Genomic DNA, 26200 nt, shown 5'->3' on the forward strand with positions numbered 1-26200 from the left:
AGCATCTTCTAACTCGTAGAAGAGCTGTAGTGCGCGACTTCGGCTCTTCATAACTTTAGTCTTAATAGGCCGATCGACAGAATTCAAACACCTGTAAAAAGTTTGAAGTGTCCGCTTTCCAACAGTCTTTGAAGTGAGCACCTGCGTGCTTGTGTCACAGCTTTACGTTTTCAAACGTGCGACATGTGACTTTGACGCCGTGTGGCGGTCCTAGACTCTGAAGGGTTAAGGTTTGGGAATGCACTACGTCTGTGTGTGTGTGTGTGTGTGTGTGTGTGTGTGTGTGTGTGTGTGTGTGTGTGCACCTTACCGGATAGCGTGGTCCATGCGTGACACGGTGAGGTATGCTGCCAGGTTGGCGGTGTACGACGAGCACACGATGAGAGTGAAGAGCCACCAGCTGCCCATGACGATCCTCAGAGCCACTGAGCCGACCACACCGTCCCCACCTACACACACACACACACACACACACACACACACACACACACACACACACACACACACACACACACACACAGAGGCAAACAGATGACGGTTACACCCAGGTCATTACTCTAAATCTCCAGCACTGGGATTTCCGAGTGTTTTCAGAGGCGTTACATGTTGAATGTCCGGCCTCCGATCTCACAGGTGTTAATGGACACCTGCTGGGGGGAGGTGGGGAGGTGGTGGGGGGGGGGATCAGACCTGTGACCTTTCAGTTACAGGTTGCACTCGGTGACCAGGAGCCCGCCTGCTGCGCCCGGACCAAACAGCAGGTGAGAGCGGTGCTTTATCTCGGAGAGCAGAGCGGCTGCTCGACTGCAACTAATCACAACCCGTTAGGCCTAAAAGGTTTCCCCGGCAACCTGCCAGACCATAATAGATGCAGCTGGGTGCCTCTGCTGGGAAAGAGTGTGTGTGTGTGTGTGTGTGTGTGTGTGTGTGTGTGTGTGTTTTCCAGGAGCATGTTGGTCAAACTGTGTGTGGATCTAATTGTGCATACATGTGTGTGTGTGTGTTTGTATATATGTCCTTGTGAGGACTACAGATGTAGACAGTGAGAGTGAGGACATTTTTCAACAGGAGGACATTTTTTGAAAGTAATGAAGTTTAAAAACTACAGCGACATTTTTTTGGAAATGAGGACAATTTCAATAAAGGAGGAAAGTTTTTTCTTTTTTTTGCCCCAGACATTTTCCATCAGTCACAGTCAGCTTGTCTTTGAAACCGTTGTCGTCCATCATTTTTCCACCAGATTTCTTCAGCAATCTGCTGATGACAGTGTGAGGAGCTGCAGGAGGACGTTTTTGAATAGTGAACATTTTGGAGGACTTTATGAGAACGTACGGAAATAAAGATCAGAGGACATTTTGGATGCATAAAAAATGTGGTGAATATTATGAAAACGTGAAAATATTCAGAAGAGCGAGGACGTTTCTGATAATAGGGGAACATTTTCTCTTTTAAAAGTTGGTCTGGTAAGTTTTTCAAAGGCTGAATGAGGTTTACGGCTCGTTTTTACTGTTAAGGCTAGAATCAGGTTTCAGGACTTCAATCCTGAAATGCAGCTGCAGCGTTACAAATCAATCAGCAGCTATCGGTGATCGATCACTGAGCCTGACACACAAGCTCATTCGTTCGCTGTGACGTTTCCTGGAGCTCTTTGCTCTGTAATCTGAGCCTCCCCCTTAATTCATGTAAGCACTTTAAAGTTTTACGGTCCTGAATCTGCTTCTCTGTTAAATCTTTCAGACGCTACAGATCCTCCTGTGATCATTGTTTCCCTCGTCTGCGCTCTAATCTGTGTAACAGCTCGAAATTAAAACCCTAAAATCAAACTGAAATCCGTCTTTACAAGGCAGATAATCCTCCTTTTGCTGCGATCTTTGATTTCAATTGTGAGAATATTATACGACAGCAGCGCGAGGAGACACGTGGCCGCTGCAGGAATCAAACAAGGAGCAGGAATTCAATCAAGAAGAACTCCACCAGAGCGACGAGCAGCGAGAGCAGCGTTAGCTTCCACAGTCACGTGTCTGTGTCTTTCCTCACTTCAGCATATTTAGGTTGAGTTATTTTAACGTTCAGCTTCGCTCGCTGTCAGTTTTTAAACCGACCGTCCAACCACAGCGGAGGATCGTCTTGAAGTCCATCCTCTTTCCCTACGTCGCCTAATCCAGAGCAACCACATAAGATCAATAGAGCAATAATTCTTTCTGCATATAAAACCAGAGGAGTCTAATGTGTTCACAAGTCCAGAATAAAGCAAACACATCAACGACGTTATAATCCAGACGGCTGGTGTTCACACAGCTGTGACTTCTCTGGATTTAGAAAAATGTGATTTCCATTTTTTTTATGGTTTATTGCACTCAGTCAGTCTGGACACAAGTCTGTACATGTTATTAAGATTTGGGTCCAGAAAATGGCTCTACAGCCTGTAAATATGTGAAGACTTGTTCTATGGTGGGTCATAAAGGGTTAAAGTTACACACACACACACACACACACACACACACACACACACACACACACACACACATCCAAAGCTTCTCCACTGTTCTGCTTAAAGCCCCAAAAGTCCAAATGTTGGTCTTCAGAGTGGAGCGAGCTATTTTATTTATTTATCATTTATCTTTTTCTACAACTTCTATATATATATTTATATATTTTGGTTTTGTTCTGGTGTTTTCTTCACCTGCATGCACCTTTATAACACTGACGCTTCACAGAAACGTATGTCGACACATTCGCTCAATAAGAAAACCCATGACGACCGATTACACACACACACACACACACACACACACACACACACACACACATTATTCAGTGTGAACAGTCCTGAACAAATATTCATTATCTCATTTAGAGTCGCACGGGAACAAAGAGAACTTGTGCTGAATGGAAGCTGTCATGGTATTTCTCCACCGTCCTTCGCTGATTTATGCTGAAATTGGAGAGCAGAAGGTGAATAAAGGATGAACAGAGGGTGACTCTTTGGGTGACTTGTTGGCTGAAGATGAGCTGAACGCTGACTGTTCAGTTCCAGTTTGGACCCACTGGTGAACACATTAGGCCAAATGTCCTACACCAGACCGGTCCCCCGTCCCCCCCATCACCACCTTTTCTTCTCACCTTGCTGTACGAACGCTCCGTAAACGATCCAGATGGCGCTGTGCAGAGTGCCGGAGCCCACCCCGTTGGGGGGCTGGCCCGGCGGTGCGTTCTGGGCGGAGGAGCGCAGCGCCTGCAGCCTGTTGAGCAGGAAGATGAGCACCCCCACCACGGGGATGGCCGCCGCGATGCAGGCCCACACGGCGAGGTCGAAGGGCGCGAACAGAGAGAAGATGTTGATCTTTTCCTCGGGTTTCCGCAGCAGGATGCCGACGCTGTAGTCCAGGTAGCGCTTGCTGAAGTCCACCACGTTCTCCCTCTCTGGCGTGATGGTGATGGCGGACACGGCCAGGTCGGCCCTCTGGAGGAGGAGGAGGAGGAACGTTAGCCAATCAATAACAAGTATTTATCTTTTGATTTGTGAATGTGAGCCAAGCTGAAGGAGTCACTTCCTGGTTTAAACCATCCACCTGTCGCAGGTTTGGTGTTGGATCCAGGTTAGTGTTACCTTGTTGATGAGGTCACCGATCATGCCGTTCCACGAGCCGTTGGAGAGCTGAGATCCATATTTACTGTCGGCCACCTGGAGGAAAGATCAATGAAGTTCATGTCACCAGTTCAGGAGCTCATAGATCTGCCTGTCTGTCTGTCTGTCTGTCTGCCTGCCTGTCTGTCTGTCTGCCTGCCTGTCTGTCTGTCTGCCAGTCTGTCTGTCTGTCTGTCTGTCTGCCTGCCTGTCTGTCTGTCTGCCAGTCTGTCTGTCTGTCTGTCTGTCTGTCTGTCTGTCTGTCTGTCTGTCTGTCTGTCTGTCCATCATTTTGGCTTTTATTTTGACTTTTTATTATTCTGTCAGATGTGAAAACAGAAACTTGGAAACTGTTTTTTTCTCGTTTTTGTTTTGTTCTGAAAGAAAAACAGGATTTTATTTTTCCATTTTTTGTTTAAAAAAAAAAAAAAGAAAAAATCTATTTTTGGTTTCTCTTCCTTCTTTAATCCCAAAAAAGAATAATAATAAATAAAAGGAGCAACCAAAACCCACCCAAACCATTTTTGATTAGTTTTTCATTTATTATATATATATATATATATTATATATTTTGGTTTTGAAACAAATGACAGATTTTTGTTTTTAAATCACAAATGAATCACAGATTATTTGATGATAAATGAACCAGCTGGTTTTTGATTTTGCCTCTTTTCAAACAGGAGAGTGACGTCGTTAAAAGTAACAGAAACTAATTGATAAAAACGGAGGTGAAATGAAAAATTAAGCATCAAATTATCAAGTAATTTAATAAATCAAAAGCCGGTTTAATTAATTAGCGGCGGTGACACGGCGAAGACGGAGCCATGTTTCATACGTCTGTCTGACACCTAACATTTCAGGGAAGTGGCCTGAAGGGTGGAAGCAACCAGAGATAAGTGGAGAGAATGTCTTTTAATTAACAACGGAGGGATTAAACGAGTGTGAGGAAGAAAATCAAGCGATAAGCGATCAGCTGATTGTTGCACGCTGAAGCTCATTGGATCCTCATTCAACGGTTTGTCTTCGTCCTTATTAAATCAATACACTGCACATTAATATCATTAATAGTAAAAACTATAAAAACACATTCTGGCTCCTCCACAGTTTGGATGTCTGCAGTATTGATCTACAATGTAGGAAACAACAGAATCATTGGATGAGAAGGTGAGAAGCTGCTGCTGCACCTTGAAAAGTGTTTGAATTGTACTATTGATAAGCTGCGAGTCCACAATCAATACAACTGTGGAATAAAAAACACAATAACATCAAAGATCAGTGGACGGGCGGGTTTTGGGATTAATATGTTGTCATTTATCAGAATCAGATCATATTTATTGGGACATTTAAGCAGTTTTTAATTGATTATCAGAGTGTTTTCACTGTTTAAGTGGAAAACAGACGTGTGTGTAGACGACTCGTCAGCGTCCACAGAAACACAAAGAAAATCAGATCTATCACAGATCACCTGGACGTCCATCCAGAGGTTTCACACTCATTTCATCACCTCCATCATTGATTCACGAGCATTTTCATCACCTGCTCGTCGTCCAGTCATGTGATGCTGCTGCACTTCCTCCTTCCTTAACTGATAAATGTCCTTCTGATGCTGCTGCTGATGAAACACGACTCTGTTTTCATCACGTCACCGTTGTTTTAATCAAACAGGCTTTAAATTAACTGAATCACCTGATAATTTATCGCTAGTTTTTCCGCTCACATCACCTTCATTAACTATTAATTAATTTGTGTTGCGTCCACCCCTGAACACACCACACACACACACACACACACCATGTTACATGGTGGGAAACTACTGCAGAGGAGGTCTTAATGCAGAGCTGCAGAAAGTCATTCATTAATTCCACCTGAGGTGAACGTGGGCGTGTCAGTCGGTCCTCACCTGGTAGATCTCGTATTTGAAGCCCAGGATCTTGGCGAGGGCGTCCAGGACGTCGATGGAGAAGCCTTTATACCTCTTGGGCTGCCCCAGGATGTTCTCCGCCACCATGACGAAGGGATCCTCCTGCAGGGAGAGACGGAGAGAGAGGCGGCGGGGGAGGGGGTCAGCGAGGAGGAGAGGCCTCATATTAAACTATATTCAGTAGAATAACACTGTTCTATAAGCATCTAGAAAGTCTTTATTATATATTATTATATTATAAAAAGCATTAATATCAGCCGGTCGACTCGTCAGTGAACCTCCAGGCTCGTTGTTGACCTGTTTGTGGGGCCGAGGCCCCTCCCTGAGTGGGACCGACCCACAGCTGGACACGGTGAAGCAGCTGTTTTCTGGTTTCCTGTCTTGTCAGGTAACTTTAGCAGCTGACTGGACGTCTCTGAGGGAGGATTCCTGTCTGTGTTAGATCAGGTTTGACCTGCGGAGCCTCACCTCAGCACTGCTGTTTGCTCTGTTTGTCATTCATTAGATTCTTAAACTCTAAACTAAACCAAGAGTTTCCTGTTGCTCTTTCGGGGAAAGAGTGTCTTTATGAGTCAAAACACATGAGGAGGTCCAGAGAGGAGCTCCCAAACTGACTCCAGATCTGAAAGAGACGTCACGTGAGGAGAGGTTTAGAAAATAAGAACGACGACTGAGGTTTCTAAGCTCGTCGTCCACTTTGGGAATAACTGAGGCTGCTTCTCTGAAAACTTTTTCACACTTGGAAAGAACTTCCAGAGGACGCAGCCCGACTCCTCCAGTCAACTCCTTTAAAAATAGATTGAATTAATTCTGGTCAACAGAAGATGTTTTGTGACGATTGTTATCATCTGTGTCTGTTGTGGAGGATTTGTATCTTGTACCATGAAGTTTTCAATAAAATTACATCAGTTTGAAGTCGTGTTTCTGGGTTATAATGTCTTTCTGAACCCATCTGACACTTGTTTCATATTTCTGATCAACACCAGTAACATCTCAGGTGTATCCAGGTGGGTCAGAGGAGAAAAACCAGCTCCCTAATTGTTGCCTGTTGTTATTAGAAAAGTGATGCATTCAGGTACAAAGTTAGACCGCGGAGAAGCGAGTGTGTCTGTGGCTGCTGTGGTAGTTGTGGTGTTGTGTCGGCAGTGTTGCAGCTGCAGGGGATCAGCGGCAGGGCGAAGGTATTAGTCTCGCTTGGTTAGAGCTGCACCTCGGCGGTGCTGCGCCGGCACGGGAGGAAGCTCTGGCAGAACATCATCATCATCATCATCATCAACACGCTCGGCCGTTTGTATCTCTAAACTAATCACGCTGTCCGGAGGCGCCGCTGGATCGATGCCCTCTCACAAACACAGCAGAGAGAAAGTGTTGAGGGGAAACTTTTGGGCAGAAGAACATGAATGAAGCGAAGCGTCAAAGCAGACGAAAACACGGCGCTGTTATTCTCTGCTGTGTGTTCTGCTGCACCCAGAAATGAATTTGTGTTTAAAGAAGTGAATTGAAAATTGAACACAGTTTATCTGCAGTGCAGGCCTGGACGCTCACACAGTCATTTTAAAAACCAAACAGCACAGGTTTGAACACGCTGGTTTAATATTTGAGAGTTTCAGTTTGGTGTTAAAGGTGCGTGGAGCTTTCCTCAGGTGTTAGTGGGCCAAACACTGACTTCAAATCATCGACTCGCCCTCAGCCCTCAGCTCTACTGTCAGCTGAATTATTATTATTATTATAGCTGCTTTTCTTCCAGGAGGTCTCTGTGTTCCCGGCCAGGCCAGACGTGGTGACAGGGGATAAAGAGCTGCACGCTCAGTGATAAGAACTTCTGTTGTGATAGTTCTGCTCGGCGTAGATGAAGGTTTGGGCTGTTCTACCGTGTTCTGGTCTCTACCAAAGAAAAGTGTGCTTCCTTAACTGTGTCTGATGTCTCCTTTGGTTTAGTTTAACCCTTTAACCTTCTGCTCAACCACATGGTAGAGCACATGTTGACTCACTATATCTTATTGAAAACATGTTTTACTTACGACATGTCAACCGTTTGGTAGAGGCCAAGATTTAAAAAAATGTCTGTTCATAAAAAAACATAGATTTTTGTAATTAGTGCCCCAAAGAAATAAAATATATAAAGAATAAAGTTTTTCATTGCTTATTTCTTGGTGAGGACGTTAAAGGGTTAAGATAAGATAACATTTATTGATCCCTCAGTGGGGAAAGTTTGCTGTTACTGCAGCTCAAAGGGGACAGAAGTAGTTAAAGAAATAGAAAATTAAATAAACAAAATATATCCAGAAGAATGATGTAGATTGTGGATTATCGCACAGTGGACTTTATCTTACAGCATCTTGTTTTGTGCTGAGTCTCTTTGAGCAGCTGAAGGTATTTGAAGTCTCTCTCACACTTTAAACTTTATGTGCACAGATGTCACCTACCAGCAAAGTGACCACCTTGACCGTCACCCCCTGCATGCCGTTCTCTATCCGGCTCTCCTTCAGGCTGCCGTTCAGGCCGTGGACCGAGTCCCACGTGGCGAGCTGCAGAGGAAGAGGAAGAGGAGGAGGAAGAGGAAGAGGAGGAGACGGCAGAACATTCAGAGTCTTCTTAATTTCATGTTTGCGAGTCAAAGGTCCTCAGAGAGAACAGAGAACAGCCAGAGCACCCGTCAATTAAGCAAATGCTACACACATGGCTCACAGGCTGCCATCTCACAATTTATTCACTCGTCTCATCTGATTTCATTTGTCGGGGCCGCCGCTGCATATTAGACGGGGACAAAGGCACTAGTGAAGAAAGCAGGAAAAAAAATATATACGGCACGCCAACAAACCACCGTAGCAGGCGTTCATTCATCACATTTACACAGAGCCATCCTGACCTAATTAGGGTAAAGAATAAATAATAAAAACCGTCTCAAACATCCCTCTGAGGAAAGTGAACTCACTGTGAGTTCATTTACAGACACTGAGATCATGTGTGTGTGTGTGTGTGTTACAGAGCCTGTGAGATCACACACATGTTTTTCCTTCTGACACCTGAAAGCATCACGCTGATGTCGTGCATGTTGCAGAGTAATAACCGGTTCTTTACACACCCAGGCCCTCGCTAGTCTTAGTATGTTCACTAATTTCAGCTTATTTTGAATATTACTTTTAAATTCTTCTTTGTTCCAACACTTCCACACGTCACTGCCGACATTTTCAGAAACAAAACACCACTTTCTTCGGTTTTTAACAACATGGTTTTAGGGATTTAGGTTTAAACACAAGCAGCCACACAAAGTTTGATTGAAATCAGAAACTTTCCAATCAAAGAGCATCAATGACAGACATCTGATTCCTGAACAGTCTGTACGAAGAAGTGTCTGAACAGCCAAGAGCCTTAAAGCTGCGTCCTCTCTAGTGTCCAGCAGGGGGCGACTCCACAGGAGTCTGATTGGATGGAAGTCAACGAGGAAATGATTCATCAGCTCAGTGAACAGTTTCTGCACTCAGTCTCTAGTTAACTGTCTTCTTCAACACAGCAGGACGTTCATTTAGTAAATTATGGTCCATTTAGAGGATGATACACCAGGAAGAGGGGGCGGGGCTACCTGCTCACGGACCAATCAGAGGAGGGTCCTGACTGAACCCGACCAATCACACTCACAGGGGTGAATACAGGATGAAAATCACTTCTGCGTCCAGAAAACAAAGATGGTGCTAAACTCGGGCTTCAAAATGGTGGTCCACACACTCGGGGGGGGGGGCTCATGTCTACTTCCTTTATAATTTACAGTTTTTCCTGCAGAAACATTTGTATAAATACTAAAAAGGGACCGAAGCCCCCCCCCCAAACCCCCCAGCACCAGTTATTACAAGCTGCATTTTCCACCTGATTTTCACCTGGTTGTTTTCAGCCCTCTGTGTTTGCCATTAGAGTTTGTGTGTCTGTGTGGACGTTACACAACAGCACTGTGCAGGCTGTGTGTGTGTGTGTGTGTGTGTGTGTGTGTGTGTGTGTGTGTGTGTGTGTGCCTGCTTTGATAAAAGAGCACCCCAGTCACCGTGGTAACGGTGGATAGCCTCATTCCTCTTTCTGCTTCTGCTGTTGATGTTTTAATGTTCGCTGGAGCTGCTGTTTGATGCTGAAGTCAGTCAGTCCACAGGGAACACACACACACACACACACACACACACACACACGTGCAGTATTGATTAGGTGGGGGGGTGATGGTGTACACCACACTCTTGCATGTCTCTGTGTACTTTCCCGTTAATCCGCACAGCATCAGTTAAGTGTTTGTACAATCCAAGTGCTTCGTTCCTTATGAGACAACTGATCCCTCTCGCGAACAGAAACTTATCATCTGCCTGTGTGTTGCATAATTAATCTAATCGCTTTATGAACAGTTTCATGCCATGAAATATCAGTACAATATAAACGGGTCACTTTCACATGAGAGGAGGCGATTAAGAACAGTGTGATGAACCGCTCTGATTCACCGAGACAGTTAATGTAAACACGCTCTGTAATCTCTGACAGAACGTCTTCATTAGCGTCATTGAACCAAACATGGTGTCTTTGTGGAGCGCAGGCTGCTCACAGGGCCGCGCCACAATACATCGCTAACACGCCTGCAACAAATTGCTCCGCTAATGCTCTCGCCATGACGCCGCTCCTGTCAGACGTAACACGGTGCAGAGTGTTTATTAAGCTCTGGTGGCGACAAAGGTTTTCTGATGATTGCATGTTAATCCAGGATGGAAAAATAAGAAATAAGCAGTTTGTGTGGACTGTTAACATCAGGGGGAAGCAGCAGAGTTGGGGACAGACTGAATCTAGCGGATGTTAAACCCTGCAGTCATTTTGGGGCTAAAAAAAATCACATTCTGGTTGTTTTTTCTTTGATAAAAGTCAAAAGTGGAGTAGAGAAGCCGCCTACAACTCCCAAAATGCATTTACGTTACAAACATCCAATCACAGAGCCTCTAATCCTGCTGCGTGCATCGATAACGCAGAGCTCTGACAGTTTTGATGAATTCAGTCATTATGGCGACACGTTCAGAATCATTCTGAATTTGCTTCAGGTTTGATGTGTGCCTCTGAGGATTGTGGGTATTGTAGTACTTGGACACATCCAGCAAACTGGCAGAAAAACACCTGAAGTTAAATCATTGAGGCACAATGACCCTGCAGACTCTTGACGCTTCGACTAGACTGATAACTGACCGATAAATGATATTACTGATGGATATTAGCACATCACAGATATTTCAGTATTAGCACATGATACATGTTGGCTGATAACACGAGAAAAACACGTTTAGAGACGGTTTCCTTCGTAACATACTGAAGTTTGTCCATCAGAGAGTTCAGATTTTAACAGCTTTCTGTGTCACAACTAATGATGATTAATAAAAAGTCTGTAAACGCTCTCCTGTGCATCACGTTACAGTATTTGACAGTGTAACTTGCTAACTGTAGGTAACGTAACCACGCTGCGTCAGCACTGAACTCAGCTGAGGTTTACAGCCTCATTTTAGAGGTTTCCTGCTGTAAATGAATGTTTGGCCACTCAATTTTGAACCATGACTGCGGCTAGATGAAAAATTTAAGGGGAGATTCATGAATATGTCAACCAAATGTCACGGCAATCCATCCGGTGGTTGCTCAGAGATTCTGACTGAAGTAATGGACCGGCCGACACGCCGGCAGAGCTTCGTTTGACTCGCATCAATGGAGACGAGCGCACGGCTAAACCGCACAGACAAAAGGACAGGATGTTCCAATCTGGGAGGAAGACGCAGCTCTTCTGGAGTTTTAATGGCCGTCGGTGGTGATAAAGAGGACGGGCGTGCATCCAGGTGCTGCTGGTGTTCATCACCTGCTACAGCCACATCACTGCTCACGCCCTCCGAGCAAACAAACAGGACCACGTGAGCTGAAGATGAGAGAAACGGGACGAGAAAAAGCAAGTGCGGTGCAAAAGAGGAGGCGTGGAGCGAGCTGAGCGTGATGGAGAGGCAGCGAGGGAACGTGGAGATGAGAGGAAGGAGGCGGAGAAGGACAGAAGAGGGAAGAAAGAGGGAGCGTTTGTTTAATAATCAGGGAGCTATTCTGAGCACCGCTGTCCTTTAGATGATCTCAGTCCCTCCCTGTTCCTTCTGTGTGTGAGATAGTGAGGCTGTTTCTCATTAACACTGATAAATTAACTCCACAGTTTGAAGTTTGGCTCCCCGTCTTTCTTCTCTCTCGCCTGAACTGTTGAACCGTCAGAGTGGCCGTCAAAATCGACCGAGAAAGGAGGAGAAGAAGAAGAAGAAGAATAGCCATGAAGTGAGAGTGGAATCGTCCCGCCGGCAGTGATGAAGCCCGCGGGGCCGTAATGAGGCTTCGGAGTGACGGGATGACGCAGCAGAGGCTGTTCGCCGCCTGGAGGGCAGGAGACGCTGCTAACGGTGTCTGTTTACGGCACAAACACACATCTCCTGCAGAATCATCACATTAAAGTCTGACTCATGCCTGGTGGTTCCCTTAATGTCACACAAAGGCAACAGTTTGGAGCTTTGGAGGCTTTTAAATTGCACCAAAGTTCACAATAAAAACTGTAATTTACGGCATTTTGATAAAACAACAAGTTTTATAATGGACTCGTTCTCTAAGGTACATCAAGAACTCTACATGAAGAAAGAGGAATTAGGACTTTTCACTTTTCCTCCAACAGTTTCAGACAGAGCTGGTTTCACCCTTTAGCCTAACTAGTTTTAGTGGCATCAGCGTTTTTACTTTGGATCTGAACCCGAGAGCACGACCATCGAACTCCTGCTGCAGGATCTGACGACCGACGCTGAGCTCTTCTGGTGCATGGTGCAAACGCTGAGGTGCACTGTGAGCAGGTGTGCTGTCATGTTGTCAGGTGACACCAGTACCGACGTCGATCAAGCGATGCAACTCAACTTTACTGCTACAGACGCCCCGGCAGCTCCACGGTGTTCAGAGCTTTTGTTTGGACAAATAAATGTCATTTGACCATCAGATTCCACGACAACACTTGGCTCTAACTCTAACGTGTCCTGTCAGGGGAGAAGGGGGACGGGGGGGACTCCCAGTGGCTCAGAGTTGGCTTGGAAGTTTTTCCCAGCAGCCGATGGGCCTTCAGGTGGGAGCAGCGGTTCCTAATGGCTGCCACTGTCCATGCACAGGACCGTCCGTCACCTCAGACCTCAGCCTGTTCATTCAAACAGTCTCGGTTTTTGACTGATTGCAGCTCGTAGATCCGTGAAAGATTACAGCGACAGAGACAAAAGGAGAAGTCAGGGGTGAGAGAGAAAAGGTGGCTGTTAATCAACTTATGACAACTAAACAAATTTCACTTCCAACTGCTTGTACAGCAGCAGGAGTTTGACACGTTATTAAAAATACAGTCACACACAGAAGCAGAAGCAAACACTGACAGATAATGATGGGAAAAAAAAAAATGGCTTCCTTCTTTGTTGTTTTCTCATTCTCACTCCAGTGGTGTTATTGTTTATACTTCTCCAAATTAGGACCTCATTTCCCATCAGCCTCGTTGTTTCCTGAACCTCAGGATAACTCCATCTCTGCCTGCTGTGGAAGGAAACCACCTCCTGATTTTTTTTTTACTGCAGCAGAAAAACTAAAATAATAAAGACAATCTGTTCTGCACCAGAGAGGCCGGATGTCTCCTCCCTGCGAACAGACCACCTATTATTCCTGACAATTATTAGATTATTAAAAGGAGAAATAGATTTTCCAAAATGCCAGGCAGCCCCAGGTGAGTCTCCGGCCCCTCCGACTGCAGCTCATTTTGCTGACTTACAGCAGCCATGTTGCTCTGCGCTGTGAGAGGAGCTGGTAATGAGGAGGCGGCAGGAACATGAGCCACGCTCCGAGGATATGCTGAGGGACGTCTGGTGTTTCATTACAGGATCAGTGTCTGTTCAAACCGCCGCTTAATAAAGCTATTTGTTAAAAGCTCTTAATCTAGAGTAGCCGCCCCCTGCAGGTGTGCTCCCTGTGGGCAGCAGGAAGCCAAACATCTGACAGTCAAGTAATCATTTTACTAATTTAGGCTTCTAGAATTCATTTTGCAGCTGAGTTGAGCTGCATAAGTCACTTTCACAATGCAAGTCAATGGAAAAAAAGTCTTTTTGGACCCAATGGCACCACCTGACCCGCACCACACGCTTTGGCCACTATATAAATTGGCTGGTGCTCTTCACAGCCTTCCTCTACGGACCTATTATCAGTAAATTATAAGGGGATTTTAAATTTGACGAGACGCTTCTGTTTTAACCGGCGCAGCTTTTCTAGTGTGTCCACACTTTTTCAGCTAGCGAGCTTCTTTTAAAATGACCAGGTCAAAGTGATCGAACTACATTAAAGATGCTAAACATACATTTATTTCTATATATACTGAGTATACTTTATATACATGTTGGCGTACACTAATGTAACCCCTGGTGTTACACATCCAAACTGACAGCAGAAATGACCAGAGGAACTGGTCAGTACAGTTATGGTCTCTACCTTCATCTGATGACCTGAACTGACTGGAGTCTAATCTCCTTCCTGTCCTGTTCCCCGTCCCAGAGTAACCCTTCTTTAGTGGATATAAACTGGAAGGCTAAAGCTAGCGCCTTTGACCGCTCATGTCCCTGCCAGGGACCCGTAGCAGAGGGGAGATCACGGTCGATGTATTGGGCACCTCTGGTTTACGGCGTTGGTCGAGCCGTCCCACGTGACGCTACGTGGGCTTGAGATCTATATATTGTAAAGTTGGTTGACTGTTCAGTCAAGATGTGACAGTTAAAGAAAAAAGGAAAATCTGCTGCTAAACTTTATTTTAAGACGCAAAGTTATTCAAAAACTATTTGATCTGTTTTCTTTTATTTCTAAATGCAGCCTTTCTTTTACTTAATGAGACAAGAACCTCTCTACAGTATCATGTGTCTGTTTAGTGTCAATTATCAGTTATTGATCACATGCACACGTTGATACAACCACTAGGCTACATCAGCATATATCACACTAACTCCAGTTAGACATTAAGATGTTCCTTTGCTTTAATACATTTTCTCTGACTGGACCTTTTTGAATTTTAGTTGAACAACCATTGTTTACGTTGGTGACCTCTGGTGGCCTGAAGGAGGAAGTCAGGTGACGGAGTATGAAGAGAGAGTCTGTAAAAGTTACGTTACACACAACATAACTTACATCCATATTTCTCTCATCTGTCTCTTTTCCTAAACCAGCTTTGGTGCCTAAACCTAACTAAACTGTCACAGTGTAAAACTGGAGCGGCTGGTCCTCATCTGTCCTCTAGAGGGCGCTGAAAATGCTCATATTATTAGAAACTGATTTAGTGGCGCTTTCAGTCTGTTTTAATTCTAATTTCAAACAGACTTCCTGATAAAGTCGAGCTGTAATCTGACTGTGGACTCGTCTTCACACCCAGCGTCTGTCTTTACGTCCTGCCCTCCTCCCAGTGGAGGTCAAACATGGCGGACGAATCTGCACCTCGCTCATGCATTATTCTTGTCCTCCCTGCTTCTTCCCCTTTTCCTCAAAATGTCAGCCGTCTTTTTTCCCCCCCTCCCTCGTCGTCCCAAAAGGCTACACCGCCTGTATTTCTGTAGCTCACTCTCCGTCCACAGCAGAGTGAAATGCCAGCGTTTCTCTCTTCTTTTTTTATTTCCACACCTTCACCTCCTCCTCCTCACCCCTTTTCTTTGATTGGTGACTTCAGAAGGTGTGTGTGACGGTGCTGAGGCCTCATTACTTGACTACATACATCCCACAGATCACCTGTCAATCACGGCGCGTGGGCGGAGCCTGTCGGGTGCTCTCTGCAGGCAGTTTCTCTTTTATTAAAGAACCTGGGAGCACGTCAAGGTGTTAACGTTCCTGCACACACTGTGTTTACAGAGGAGGAGGGGAGGAACACATCAGAGGTGAAGTGATAAATGGTTGAAATAAAAGAACCAAAGTATTATTAACAACAGTAAAAGTGCTAATTCAGCATTATATATGTTATCTCTGGAGCGTTTTACTGCTTTAAGTGTCGCCATCACGGCTCATTATAAATGACTTTGTGCTGTTTGGACTGTAAGATGGACTGAAACTATAAAATAAAAAAAAAAAGTAGATGAGGTGGAGCGTTCTCTAATTATTTCACAGACTGTTGTTGAGTCTAATCTGTGAGGATGCATCAGATTTAATAAAGTTTGTAAGTTTCTAGTCTTTACAGTAAATCTCAAATATATGCAGTGGAGTAAAAAGTACAATATTCCCCTCTGAAGAAATAAGAAACGCTTAATAGAAAGTAAAAGTAACCAGCTTAAGTCATTTAAAGTGATATAATTTAAAGTGTTATGTAATAAATGTGGATCATAAATCACTATATTTATTAACATGAGGCAGGTTTCAGTGTAATATTTCATATTTTAAAAAGACATTGTTTTTTATTTATCATTTTGGTAATGTGTTTTTTCATTTAATTCTGTCATCAAAGCTGGATGAACAACACACACACACACACACACACACACACACACACACACACACACACACACACACACACACACACACACACACGTACTGTAGTGTGACATAAAAGCATAAAAGTCCCTATGAAGTTATTCTGCTGAGGTAAACACATATTTGCTGCAAGGACACACACACACACACAAACACAAACACACATGGTAAGGTCAAGTCTCCACACACACTCGACCTCACAAACACACACACACACACACAAACACACACTAACACACACAAACACACACACACTAACACACACAAACACACACACACTAACACACACTGCTGTTTTACACTCTTCTTTTCACCGGATCGTCTCTGATTCATTTTGCTGTTATGAAACCGCTTTGATGTTTCTAATCTACACAAAGCTTCGCTCTCCGGGGCCTTTTCAAAGAAAAACACACCAATATGAATGGCAATTAGTGTACGTGGGAGTGTACGAGTGTGTGTGTGTGTGTGTGTGTGTGTCTGTATGTTTCCCGGCTTTTGATTTCTACCGTTTTTTTGTTCGTCTAAAAGTCGGTCCGTGGGTACCAGATAATTAGCGCTGCTGCAGGGCCTCCGCAGAGCCGCGCTACTTATTCAACCTTCACTGGATTATAAACTTTGGAGGAAGGAATCTGTTGTTTCTCCATTTTAAGTCAGTTTGGGACGTCAACAGCTTCACCACTAAACGCTTTACCCAGTCGAAATATAGCAAACTACTGACTAGACTCTTCCTGTGCATGTCGTGGTCCCCAGAGGACGGCGGGAAGGCAAACAGCCCGACCAAAAACATGCTGTGGTCAGGTCCCGTCTGACAGGAAGTAGAGTCGGCGTGTGGCGTTCAATAGTCTGTTGAAGCCTAGAAGCAATTTTTAAATCACCATGTTGGTTTTAACGGCTGCCGCCATCTTGATTTAGTTTTTTTTCCCTGCCTCTGATTGGTTAGATTTAGGCACTGTGATACCGACCAATCAGAGGACGCTTCTTTATAGACTGATACCGACCAATCAGAGGACGCTTCTTTACAGACTGATACCGACCAATCAGAGGACGCTTCTTTATACAGACTGATACTGACCAATCAGAGGACGCTTCTTTACACAGACTGATACCGACCAATCAGAGGACGCTTCTTTATACAGACTGATACCGACCAATCAGAGGACGCTTCTTTACACAGACTGATACCGACCAATCAGAGGACGCTTCTTTATACAGACTGATACCGACCAATCAGAGGACGCTTCTTTACAGACTGATACCGACCAATCAGAGGATGCTTCTTTAAACAGACCAATCAGCTGGAAGATTCGTGGCTGAGACAACATGAACTTTGGTGCTTCACCATGACGACAGCAGCCGGCTGGGATCCATCTTATGTGGCAGAACAACACGAAGTCTGACTTTTAGATATTCTGCCATTTAAAATAAGATATACTGTATAAATAAAGACAAAGTTCTTGTTAAAGTAGCACTAAAAACAATAACAAACAAAGAAACACAGTTTAATATATAATTAATAAAACAACGAGCAGATTAACTGACCTGGTGGCTCTATATAAATATATAATACTTATAATACTTATCATCGCTCACCTTAAAAGTCTGAACAACATGAAAGCATCAACAGAGCAAAAGCCAAAAACTACGGTGCCTTGTTAGGGACAAACAGTATAACCGTAGTACCTTAACTGTAAGTGGCTGCAGCAGTCCTGCTCTTTAGCTTTTACTGTTCTGACGGTTGCATATTTAATCCCGTCTTTTTTCTTTTGCTGTTTCTGCTTCATTTAAAACTTTTTCATTTTCACTCCCGCAATTACGACTAATCTTCACGGGACGTCCAAGAGCTCAGCGGTCATTCATCACTGCCCACGCCTGATGGAATAAAAAAAAAATAAAAGAAAGACCTGGTCTTTGTTGCTTTGTTAAATAATTGAAAGGGAGAAAAATATCTATATTGTACGGCGCGTAATTCCCAGAAATGAGCAAGCTTCGAGTTTTCAAAGGCACAAATTGTTGTTAATGAGTCCAAATTACCTCTGGGATTTGAAATTAGCACCGTTGGAGGCTCATTTTCGTTCCCCAACATTTCTAATGGTTTCATTTCAGAAGGGCCGTTAACAAGGCAGTCCCTATTACAGACAAATGGGTGGGTAATTTCTATCCTCAACAAAATAATTACAAAGCTTCTTCAGTGGGAGAGAGAGAAAAGACCGACGGAGGGAGAAAAGACTGGAGAGGGACAAAGAAGAGGCGGGATGATGGGAGCAGGCAGGGTCAGGCTGCAGAACTCTAATAATAATCTGATTATTAGAAGAAGGAGTTATATAATCTGTAAAAACAGCTTCATTACATAAACACCATAAACTATGACAACGTTTAGAACATTTAGAAACACATGATGACGTTCGCAGCAGCAGATTCGTTTTGAGGGAAATGTAACGCCGACCGGTTTTATTTCTACATTATGAGAAAATGTTTGTGTTTCATACATTTATTTACAGACGTGATGATCTTTTCTTGACACGTTCCTGTCCACCTGGATCTCCTCCCACTGCTCGCACTTTTTCATTTTTAAGACGTTGGATTGAGGCCTCGTGCACCAGTGTGACCTGTTCTTGTGGTTTTATTTCTCACTATTGACACTTTGGACTGACTTTACATTCAGTGGAGTTTCCTAAACACAAGCTACAGTTTTTAAGGTAAATCACACAATAGTTCCTCTAAACTCACATTCTACTCTCCACACAGGCTTTTCTTTTTCTAAGGCGGCAACCAAGTGATTTTGATGATTGATGAATTTAAGTAGAAGCTTGAAGTCTGTATTTAAAGCTATAGGGACTAAGACAATGTCTTGGTCTTCTGCTTTAATCCAGATGCAGATTATGAATGAATACAAACACAGTAGGTCTGTGACACAGACAGGTAGGGGCTGGTTGCTTCTCACTAAAGGTGTAGTGCAAAGCTTGAGGTCTGATCATTAAAAGCACCTGTTCATAATCATAATTAACTTTCATGACTCTGGTTGGTGACGTGTGGAAGGACGCCTGACAGCTAAACCGGGGCCTTATTAGAAACAACAATCGGCCGACACCCCCTCTGAGGATAGTGGGCGAGAGCGTAATGTCTTCTGACACATGTTCTGCCGCCGCCGACAATCAAGGAGAAAATACCCGTGTTTTCCTTCCCAGTGTTTTGTGGGAGGATGAGTTACTGACAAGAAATTGCAGAGAGGACACGAAAGAAGTCAACGAGATGAGAAAAGTGAGGACGGATAGATGGGATAACACACGGGGGAGGTCTGAAGGACCCGAGCGGTGCGAACAAGTTTCCAGGGGAAAGAGGGAAATGACATTTCAATCTCCATCAGGTCTGATCTGCAGGCGGGGGAGGGGGGGGGCGGTGTTTCATCTGGGGGGGAAACGTGCTTTGAGAAATGGCCCGGGGAGGAGAGAGGAGAGGCGTGGACAGCTCAGGAAGATGGAGATGGAGATTGGGATAACACCAACAGTGTGGGGGGGGGGATGAATGGAGTCTGATATCTCACTCACAACATCTACCTGCACGTCACAAACTCTATAAAACTTTCCTGTGAGCGCCTCATCTTCCTCCCCCCCCCCCACACAGATCCAGAACGCCTGCAGAAATAAGCCGGCGTGAGATAAACTGGAGACTCCTGTTTAGGTTTTCCTTCTCGGTTAATCCTGCAGAATCAGACGAGGTTTGGTTTCTGGTTTCAAAGCAGACGTCTGGTCCACTCGGCTCCGGAGCTGACGGCTCTATCGGCCCTTCACCCGTCAATAAAAAGACTTTGGCGGGAAGATAAACCGAATTCTCAGGTCTGACTTTTCACCGGCTGGTGTGTAAATCAACGTAAAGATGAGAGCGTCTCTGCCCCAGAGATATTTTAGCTTCCTGCAGCTTTATTCAACTTCACTAACAAGTTTCCTCGCCTGACACCGAGCACGCTCACATACGTTACGTGTCTTATGTGAGTGGGTAGAATCATAAGCCTGCTGCTTCACATCCTCCGTCGACACACAACACAATCCAGGCAACCCTCCTCCTGGAAATGACCTTTGTGTGAGATTAAATTATGTTTTCCGCTGCCTGGATTATGTTCACAGATGCTTCTCCGAGTGAAGGAAACACCACATTAATGAGCCGGCGTCCACTTTGGTTTAGAGTAGAGGAAGATCACAATCTGAAACAATTAAATCTGTGAAATTAAACACATAAAACTGATCAAACCTGTTGATCATTACTGATTCATTACCCTCTGCTGGTGTCACTCACCAAAGCTTGCCGTCAAATCTTTATTGAAACCACCGGCTGCACTTTATTTAATACTTTATTGACTATTTCAGGGATCACTGACGAGTTCACACAGGCAGCAAATGTGTATTTTCATCTCATGTGATCTTAAATTTGACCTCTGGACCTTTTGTGATGTTTGAGTTCAGCTCATCGTCCGACTGAGATTTCCAGCTCGTGTAACTGGTGCTTTCCTCTGATTTAGTAAAATGAACTTTGCACAACTTCATTTTTTTAAAGAGCACTTTTATCTCATTCACCACCCGTTCACACCGATAAGCAGCCTAACCACAGAGAGCGATCTGGGGCTTTAATCATCATATCTTTTGTCTGAGTGATTAACTAGCACATATCTCGGTTCTGAGTCTTGTCCCACTTTTGATTATATTCAGAATATGATGTCGACACTGTGTCTCACAAGGGAAATGTTGTATTTAGGTGGAAAACAGATTTTAGCCTCCTAAAAAAAGGCCCACCTGAAATAAAAACCACCAGATTAAGTGCATGTTATATTTACAATATTTTCATCACTTTGCCAGACTCCATTGACAAAAACAGTAATTTTACCCCTGCAGGACTCAGCAGTTTCTGGTCTACCGCTGCCTTGATCAGTTTATTTGCATTATTGTGTGTTTTTTTGTGTGTGTTTTAAACACTTTTGCTGGATTTAAACGATCATGTTACGCATCAATCAAGGCAGGAGTAGACCAGCAACTACTGTGTGCTGCAAGGTAAAATTACCGTTTTTTTCAATGGAGTCTGGTGGCTTTGAAGAGAGCACAGATTCATCTTAAGTATCCTGCTGGAAGGGGCTGTCTGCCGGCTAGATAGAGCAATAAAAATATCACAAATGGCCTTCCTTTAGGAGGCTACAAGTCCATTTTCTGCTGCCGCCGCCCAAAAGGGCACATTTCTTAGCATCTGTGAAAAAAGTCTCTTTAATAAAAGTCTTTTAACCTTACTGAGAAAATGATCGACCCGTGTTTCTTCCTGGCTAATCTCATCACTTATTCGCCCCCCCCCCCCTCCCACCCTGAAGATGGCTGTGAAACGACGCTTGCATGCATTAATCTTTAATCACAAACATGTAGAAATAGATCCACATTAGGATGCAGCATATATTGATGAATGTGTGCTGTGTCTATCTGAGGCACCAACATATTAATAAAAATACGTCTTTACGCCAATTTGTGTGCATGTGAGAGGGCAAATAACTGGGGGGGGTCTTCATTATGTATGTGAGTGTTTATATTGCAGATATCCGTCTCAATAGGATATTGATATGTATTGCTGTGTGTGTGTGTGTGTGTGTGCTGTGGCCATAATGTAACAGGGGACTCATAACTCAGAATGAGAAGCCAGGTGATTAAATCTTCATTACTGCAGCAACTGCTCTGTGTGTGTGTGTGTGTGTGTGTGTGTGTGTGTGTGTGTGTGTGTGTGTGTGTGTGTGTGTGTGTGTGTGTGTGTTCCTGCAAGATGCTAAATCATCTAAATTGTTATGCATGCTTGTAAAATGGATCAAATAATCCACGTGCTGTATGGATGCTTTACGTAGCCAAACACAGTGAGTAATACTCTGCTGCAGGTAAAAGGGTGAAGCATGAAAGGGTCGCTGGGTTCAGAGCAGAGAAAACAAGAAGAGAAATCACCTGCATCCACCTGTAAAGTCATTTTATTGCATGTAAATCTTACTGTTGGAGGATACAATCTAATAAAACCTACATTATATAGTAGATTTCTCCATCGTGGGACTAATAAAGGATTATCTGATAATAACACCAATACTTCATCCTTCAAACTGTCCTCATGTCTTCTTCTTCCTTCATTTGTCTCTAATTTCTTCCTCTGCTGTCTTCTCTCTCTCTGACTTACCTCCTCCTCTCCTTTCCTTGTTTCCACCTCTCTTCATCCTCACTACCACTCCTACTTTTCTGTCCTTCACTTCTCTCTAAATTTGAGTTTTCCAGGTGACCATAACCCTCTTTTTACTTCCTTCCCTTCCCTGCTCCTTTACCCCGACATCATCTCCTCTCCTTTCCTTTTACTTCCTTATACGTTTCAGGTAAGACTTCATTGTCGAGACTGTGAAATCAAAGGAACAGGTATTATCTGACACTGACGTTAAAACATATTTTCTTTTAATATAAACCCTTATTAACTGTACAGATGATTGTCACACAGCACATGTAGCTGCACAGTAATAATGACACACCGCTGAGACAGGCAGTGACAGCAGGATCGTCTAATCACATTGCTGCTCCGCTGTATTGATAAACCGACTGTAAGACGGCACATACGTGTATTTACAGGAAGACGACAAAACTCTTGTGAGAGTTAATTAAAGCCTCATTCATCCTGTTAAGTATTGATTGGCTTAATGGCAGCGGACGAGCGTTCGCAGTCCTGAACAGGGGTGCTGTTAATCAGGGTTAACGTGACATAGTTTAACAACTTTTTCAATAATTGGAGGAATTAATGAACTGTTCGAGCTCGTTGTTGCATAAATGATGACTGTGTTCGTTCACAAAGGGAGACTCAGAACTGTAAACCTGCCTGTTCAACGGCTCCAGCTCCCATGAGGCCTTGGTGGTCGCGCAGAAACTTGATAAGGCTCAATTTTGTTTTGCGCCAAATCTTTTGTCGTCGGTACACGTCCAGACGTCGGCTCACTTAATGCTGCAAGTTCAATAAAGGAGCCAGAGCGGGATTTTAGAAACCCTGTGGGGGGGGGGGGGTCTGCACTGCTGTGAATGATGTTTAGGCACTGAAATAACAGTAGAATTAGCACAGTGCAGAAATACTGTTTTCATTTAAAGTCCAAACCATCAAAAATACACCAGAAAGTACCAAAAGTAAAAGTTTTCACTATGAAAAACCATAATAATAATGAATAAGATTATATGACTGGATTATAATCCTTACTGTGATTGACAGTAATGATGACCTGCCCTGTGATTGACAGGTGATTGACAGGCGACCTGTCCTGTGATTGACAGGTGATTGACAGGCGACCTGCACTATGATTGACAGGTGATTGACAGACTAACTGCCCTGTGATTGACAGGTGATTGACAGACTAACTGCCCTGTGATTGACAGCTGATTGACAGGCGACCTGCCCAGTGATTGACAGGCGACCTGCCCTGTGATTGGCTGCAGCCTGCGGCTGCTCTCTAAGGGAACAGGATGTGTGAGTAATGGATGGGTGGTTGAATCATTGATGCATTCATCTGTACGTTACTTTACTGTTGCAGCTTAATAATTCAAAGTCCCCCACAGACTGCTGGACAGCTTCATCTGTAATAATCATACATCATAAGTTATTTGTTGATTATATTTTGTATTAATAACCTGAATGTGAATCTGCAATCGAGCGCGAGTGCAGAATATAAAGTAGAAACAGAGCAATAGAAACTCATTCACTGAAAAGTACAGTTCCACCGCTGCACTTCACCGACGGGACTCAATATGGCCGACGTGACGGCTGATGACATTCAACTACAGCGACGACAACAATAACAGCCTGCAGCGCTCGTCTGCACAGCACAAGGCAGCGCTGTCGGGCTAACACGGCCCTGAACAAACACACAGGAGGGTGTGTGTGTGTGTGTGTGTGTGTGTGTGTGTGTGTGTGTGTGTGTGTCAAACACAGGTTCAAAAGAAAAGTTCAAACGAACACAAAGCAAAAGCTTTTCAACTGTGAGACGCTTATGTGCAAATGTGACACCCAGCAAGTGTTTTTATTGTATGTTTGGAATAAATCTGGATGTGAGAGTGTGTGTGTGTGTGGTGTGTGTGTGGTGTGTGTGTGTGTGTGCGCATTAGTTGTTTATGACCGTGTGCACACTATTTCCTGTGTGTGTTAATGTCCGAATAAGTGTGAGCGTGTTTTCATGTCTGAGAAGGTGCAAATGCAAATCTGTGTGTTAGTGAGAGACTAAGTGTGTGTGTGTGTGTGTGTGTGTGTGTGTGTGTGTGTGTGTGTGTGTGTGTGTGTGTGTGTGTGTGTGTGTGTGTGTGTGTGTGTGTGTGTGTGTGTGTGTGTGCTCTCACTTCAGGAATAAACGTTTCATAAAAAGCTAAAAGATGTGTCGTGGTCCTGGACGCTCGGAGGCACCAACACACGTCAGGTGTTGCTCTCATGAGAGGAAAACGACACGTGTGACGGTTTAATCACGCCGTTAAATCCCTGCTTGTGTTTCATGAAACAACACGAAACGTAATGTTTTCATTAAATATGCACACGGCTTAATTACGGTAACATCCTTCACTGAGTCTGTGCCTCACAGCCTGTTGTTCTGTTCATGTCTGCTCCTCTTAACTGATTCATCAGCCTGCTGTCAAAGAGCAAATATTTCATGAAAATAGAAGCTAAATAAAAAGAACACAGACCGTACAGAAGAAGTGGACCCTCCTTCTGTCGACCATCTTGATTTCAGAGCCAGAAGCGACACATTGGTCGCCTCTGATTGGTTGGGTTTAGGTACTTATCAATCAGCAGGTAGCCCCGCCCTAAAGCCACGCCCCCTCTTCCTGGTGTATCTTCCTCTAAATGGACCATAATTGACTAAATGGACATCCTGCTGTGCTGAAGAAGATGCTGTATCTGATCTGTTATGTGTATCTGATATGGTTGATGTGTGTGATGTTTATGTAACAGATAGGAGGTGTGTGTTAACATATAAGGACATGGAGTTTTAGGATGAGCTCCCTAGAGAGACATTACATATGTATTTGTCTGTATTTGGACAAAGGGGGGTCTTGGTAGTGATGGAAACCGTAGGGTGAGATAAGCTTTCTTTAAGGTATCAAAAGGTGGTGAGAAGAACAGCTGTAGTTACTCTGTCTGTACGAGACGTCTTCCCAGGCAGCCACAGCGCCTGTTAGACAACTGATCTTCTTCTAATAAACCTATTTTGATGCAACAAGTGGTTTCCTTTGATCATCGGCACCTGAGGAGTCACAACAAAGACTGTAAACTAGAGACTGAGACCAGAAACTGTTCACTGAGCTGATAAATCAGGAGAGAAGTCGCCTCATTTCCTCATTGACTTCCATCCAATCAGACTTCTGTTTGGAGCCATTTTTAAGACCCAGAAACTACGTCCACTTCTTTATACAGACTATTATCACGACCAATATTTAGTAAAATGCTTGTTTTGTTGTTGGAAAAACCAGAAACACGTTGTTCAACTTCAAATCAGACTAATAATGGAAACATCGCCCTGCAAACTATCCCACTGAAACACCACATCATACATTATTTACCAGAACATTGTCTTCTCATGACCAGCTCGGCGCTCATTCTCTTTAAAGATGCTTGAGTTATGCTAAGTGTGTCGCTGGCAGAACCAAATCCTCGTCCTGCAGAAGAAGACTGTGGAAAGGGCAGCGTGATGGAGCGGCAGCAACACGTCTGCTCAGCCCAGATATCAGGCGTTAAGGCCCGACACGCGTGGCCGACGTCGCCTCGCCACCGTTTCCACGCGGCTCATCCGATAAAGCCGAACGGTGTGAACTCACCCTCTTGATGTCCTTGCCGAAGGTCTCGCTGAAGCTGGAGCCGAGGATCTCGAACTGGACGTGAGAGTTGGAGCCGCTGTCCTTAAAATCCATCGTGCCGGTCAGACCTGTGATGTTGCCCTGAGGAGAGAGAGAGAGAGCGAGGGGTGAGGAGGGGTGAGGAGGGGGTGAAGGCATCATCTGCAGCTGCTGTGACACTGTAAACTTTTTGTTACTTCTGTTATGACGTTAATAAACACCAGCGTCTCCTTTATCTTGACCTCCGACTTGTATTTGACTCGTTCA

General features: G+C 44.2%; 1 protein-coding gene across 1 annotated transcript in view; it reads right to left on the bottom strand.

The window, feature by feature from the left end:
• The window catches only part of LOC139219753 (glutamate receptor ionotropic, delta-1-like), a 454804-nt gene that overhangs the window by 36272 nt on the left and 392332 nt on the right, over positions 1 to 26200 (bottom strand). Inside the window, exons 8-13 of the mRNA XM_070851702.1 lie at positions 25916 to 26035; positions 7976 to 8077; positions 5529 to 5651; positions 3611 to 3685; positions 3124 to 3463; positions 311 to 449 (exon numbers count right to left, since the gene is read on the bottom strand). Coding sequence (XP_070707803.1) covers positions 311 to 449; positions 3124 to 3463; positions 3611 to 3685; positions 5529 to 5651; positions 7976 to 8077; positions 25916 to 26035 — 899 coding nt within the window. The remainder of the gene's footprint in view (positions 1 to 310; positions 450 to 3123; positions 3464 to 3610; positions 3686 to 5528; positions 5652 to 7975; positions 8078 to 25915; positions 26036 to 26200) is intronic.

Source organism: Pempheris klunzingeri, chromosome 20 (assembly GCF_042242105.1).
Source record: "Pempheris klunzingeri isolate RE-2024b chromosome 20, fPemKlu1.hap1, whole genome shotgun sequence".
In the NCBI taxonomy this organism is placed as follows: domain Eukaryota; kingdom Metazoa; phylum Chordata; class Actinopteri; order Acropomatiformes; family Pempheridae; genus Pempheris; species Pempheris klunzingeri.